We start from the raw sequence: 4,153 nt of genomic DNA, 5'->3' as shown, positions 1-4,153 counted from the left end.
TATTTATTATGTATACAGCATTTCTTCCATGTATGTCTGCAGGCCAGAAGAGGGCACCAAACCCCATTACAGATGGTTGTGAGCCACCATATGGTTACTAGGAATTGAACTCAGGACCTTTGGAAGAACAGTCAGTGCTCTTAACCTCTGAGCCATCTCTCCAGCCCCCATCCATCTAATTTTTTAACAAGTTCTTTAAAATATTTATGTCCATATACGTGCTCTAGCTGCACATATACCTTTACAACAGAAGAGGGCATCAGATCCCACTATAGATGGCTGTGAGCCATCCTATGGTTGCTGGGAATTGAACTCAAGACCTCTGAAAAGCAGCCTCTGAGCCATCTCTCCAGCCCTTCTTAATGGTCTTTCACATGTCTCCCGATCCAGTCAAAGTAACACTGGTGCAAACCTGATCAGCTGTCTAGGCACAGCTGATATTCTGGAGATTGTCAGCCCTGTCTTCCTGAAATTCCTGTTCTCTTCCTTTGTGTCAGGGTCCCTCTGTCTTGTACCTGGAACTCTTCCTTAAGTTAGTGGGGTTTTGTTTGTTTGCTTTTGAGACGGTTTCTCTGTAATAGCTCTGGCTGTTCTGGAACTTGCTGTGTAGATCAGTCTGGCCTTGAACTCAGAAATCCGCCTGCCTCTGCCTCCCCAGTGCTGGGATTAAAGGTGTGCACCACCACTGCCTAGCAAGTATTTGTTTATTTTTAATGGCCCAAGACTGTGAGTTTTTTTTTCCCAGTACTACAATAAAAGAAAAGAAGAGCTTCTTGTCTGACACACATTTCACACTTTGATTGACTCACGTCCTTTTTTCAGCTTCTCTGGAGGCTCTTTTGTTTGAACTCTTCCTTCTCAAACGTGTCTGGCGCTGTCTGTGCCTCGCCACTGTGCAGTGTGCTGCTGCCTGGTCACCTCGTGTATTTGCTGTTAGGCTGTGGTTTGGCTCTCTGGGGTTTGCTGACCCATCTGATCCCTCTTCATACACTTTCGTTCTTCTCAGGGTGTGGTGCTCATGTTCCGTCTTCCGTAGTGTCAAGTAGCACAATCTCACCTTTGCTTTAGGAGCTTTCCCAAAGGAGTGAAGTATGCGTGTTACTCCCTGTCTCTTTAAGACTTAGCGATTATTGCATCCAACCTCTCCTTTTCCTTGTTTTCTGCGTCCTTGAATGTGACACATGAAAGACACTCTGTGGACTGAAGGGGATTTTGTCAATCCAGCGATTCAGAGCAAAATCCAGAATTTTCCAATGAAAATCTTGATTGTTCTTTAAATTTGCTTTTGTAGGGAGGTGACAAGGTCCCTGAATTTCCAGCAGTAATTGTGGAGCCAGTGCCCAGTGCAAGATTAGAGCAGGGCTACGCTGCCCAGGTTCTGGTGTATGACGATGAGACTTACATGATGCAGGATGTGGCGGAAGAACAAGAAGTTGAGACCGAGAATTCGGAAACAGGTAGACGTCACAAAAGTGTTTTTTCCTACAACTCTTATTTTTAAGAAATTATCTATTTTATGTGTAAGGGCATTTTACCTGCATATGTATCTGCACTGTGTATGCAGTGCCCATGGTGGCCAGAAGAGGGCATTATTCCCCTGAAACTGGAGTTACAGGTGATTGTGAATCCAACCCAGGTCCTCAGGACCAGCATCCAGTGCTCTTAACTGCTGAGCCTTTTCTCTAGCCCCAGAACTCATTTTGTAAGCTTCAGTATTACTCTTGCTGGGAATCTTAAGCTGAAGAACCTGTTTTAAATTGTTGTTTTGCGTAGGCTGGAAACTGGTGTAAAATCTTTGTTTAAGACATTTTATATAAATAGAGTCCTACATTATAGGTCTTTGGTATTTAACAGTCATAAAAGTAGTTTTATTTATTTTTTCTGGGACTACAGGTATTCGGTTATTATTTACTAATAAAGTTAGTGGGTTAGTACACGAGCGATATTTTATAATTAAAAACCATAAGGATAGCATTTACCCTCTATACCTGGTTGAGCCCTCCTTTGACTCAGCATTGCTGGAGCAGTATTGTTTTTTCTCTTCAATTTGAAGCGTCTTTGCTTGTCATGTTCCTCCCCCTTTTCAGTCTTCGACATCTTGGTGTTTCCATCAGTTTGTATTTTGTTAGCTATATGATGTAGTTGGGAATTAGTGTGTGTAATTCTTAGAGAAATCTTTTTTTTCTATGACTATGAAGAAAATATTTTCCCTTTATAATTTTAGTGACTTACATAGTAATAAAAATTTATCATAATATGTTAATGTTTTAAAAAAAATCTTATTATTGGTTTGCAATCCTAGTGAAATTTCTTTCCTCTGTGTGTGTGTGTATGTGTGTATGTGTGTGTGTATGTGTGTGTATGTGTGTGTGTATGTGTGTGTGTATGTGAGAGTGTGTATGTGTGTGTGTATGTGTGTGTGTATGTGTGTGTGTATGTGAGTGAGTGAGTGTGTGTGTGTGTGTGTGTGTGTGTGTGTGTGTAGGTCAGAGGACAGCTTTTGGGACTCAGTTCTCTCCTTCCACCATGTGGGTCCTAGGGAGGGAACTCAGTTCTTTGGTGCTCTTACATCCTTCTTTTACATCCTTTTCACTGGCTGGAAATCTTTTAAACATTTAGGTATACTTTTTGCAAACTCTCCCAGCTACATGGGTGTTTGATGTCTTTTGGTTTTGCCATGCCCAGTGGTGTCTTTTAAGTACTGCTAGCTTTTAGGCTCACTTTGTTCTTGAGTTTCATTTTTTTTTAATTGAGCTTAGAGATTAGAAGCTGCCTTGCTTACCGAACAAGATGCTCTGCCAGCAAAACTCAGGTGGAGTGTGCATCATGGGGTCTGACTTCAGCACTGCCGTCTGCAGTGGCGCCTTGCTCCAGAAGGTGGCGCTTGTTTCTGCGTGCAAGTTTTCCAGGCTGAAGGCAGGAGTTCAGGGGTGGCTTCCATTATTACTTTATTGAATTGTATGTATAGCAGTGTTTTGCCTGCATGTATGTTTGTGCACCATGTGTACCTGGTGCCCGTAGAGGCTAGAAGTGGCCATTAGATACCCTGGGACTGATGTATGCCCACATTCCAGATAGTTGTGAGCTGCTATGTGAGTAGGGACTCCACCCTGGGTCTTCTGGAAGAGCAGGCAGCACTGTCGTCTCTCTAGACCTGAGGTTTCTTTTTGAGGTAAAATAACTAAAAGTACTAAATACAGTGACATTTTGGAGTAGATACTGTAAGGAATCATATTAACCGTCTATTATGCCATCGTAACCAGAGAAAGCACCAATTGTGCACTAAAATATATGATCGCTTAAGCTGAATGCACAAAAGAAGAATTTGTTTGAAATTTCTAGGTAACTTTGGGGTTAGGCATAGTGGGCATACATTTTATCCCAGCACTGGGGATTGGGGCAGAGGCAGGGAGATCTGTGAGTTTGAGGCCAGCCTGGTTTACATATCAAGTTTCAGGCCATCCAGAGCTACATAGAGAGACACTGTCCCAAAAGACAAAACAAGACAAAACAAAGCAAAAAACCCAAAAAATGATTGGCGTTTTTGGCATCAAGTTGAAACTTTAAGAAATAAAAACAACAGTGCAGGATTTGCATAAGTGGATACATTCGGGTATTTAGTGTATAGAGTGCCAGAGCAGGCTGACAAGTGCCATTGTGAAACTGATGACAAATTCTGTGTTAATTGAATTAATTTATGTAGAACAATTTGAATAAGGAATAAATGTAAACAGGTTAAGGATTTGAGGAGGATTCCATTCACAGGACAGAGATGTTACTGACTGGAAAGAGGATTGGAGCTTGAACTGTAGGTGTAATGGGGCTACTCCAGAGCCTGGGCCGAGGTTGTGGGTCTAAGGCCAACCTGGGCCCAGTATGACGACCCATGTGAAGAAAAGCAAGTTATTTTTCTATTGTAATGATTTCGTTATGCCATTATAATCTGATACTGTAATTGTTTTTGACAAGTTTTTTTTTAATATTTAATACTATTTTATTTTGAGAGTCTCTCTGGTACCCTTTCCAGGCTTTGAACTTGGTACAGCCTTCCTGCTCTGTCTCCTGAGAGATGCCCTGCATGCTGTGCCATATGCACTCTCAATACTATTCTTCAGATTGGTTCTTTCTCCTCCTCCTCCTCCTCCTCCTCCTC

The 4,153-nt window shown here is 42.0% G+C and overlaps 1 protein-coding gene across 6 annotated transcripts in view; it reads left to right on the top strand.

The window, feature by feature from the left end:
* Positions 1–4,153, top strand: part of Elf2 (E74 like ETS transcription factor 2) — an 89,379-nt gene that overhangs the window by 31,081 nt on the left and 54,145 nt on the right. For all 6 annotated transcript variants that reach the window (XM_026783040.1, XM_013348831.2, XM_026783055.1 and 3 more), the window contains one exon: positions 1,292–1,457. In XM_026783040.1, the coding sequence (XP_026638841.1) occupies positions 1,292–1,457 (166 nt within the window). The remainder of the gene's footprint in view (positions 1–1,291; positions 1,458–4,153) is intronic.

This window comes from Microtus ochrogaster, chromosome 1, assembly GCF_000317375.1.
Source record: "Microtus ochrogaster isolate Prairie Vole_2 chromosome 1, MicOch1.0, whole genome shotgun sequence".
Taxonomy (NCBI): domain Eukaryota; kingdom Metazoa; phylum Chordata; class Mammalia; order Rodentia; family Cricetidae; genus Microtus; species Microtus ochrogaster.
This window is presented reverse-complemented; position numbering and strand designations above follow the sequence as displayed.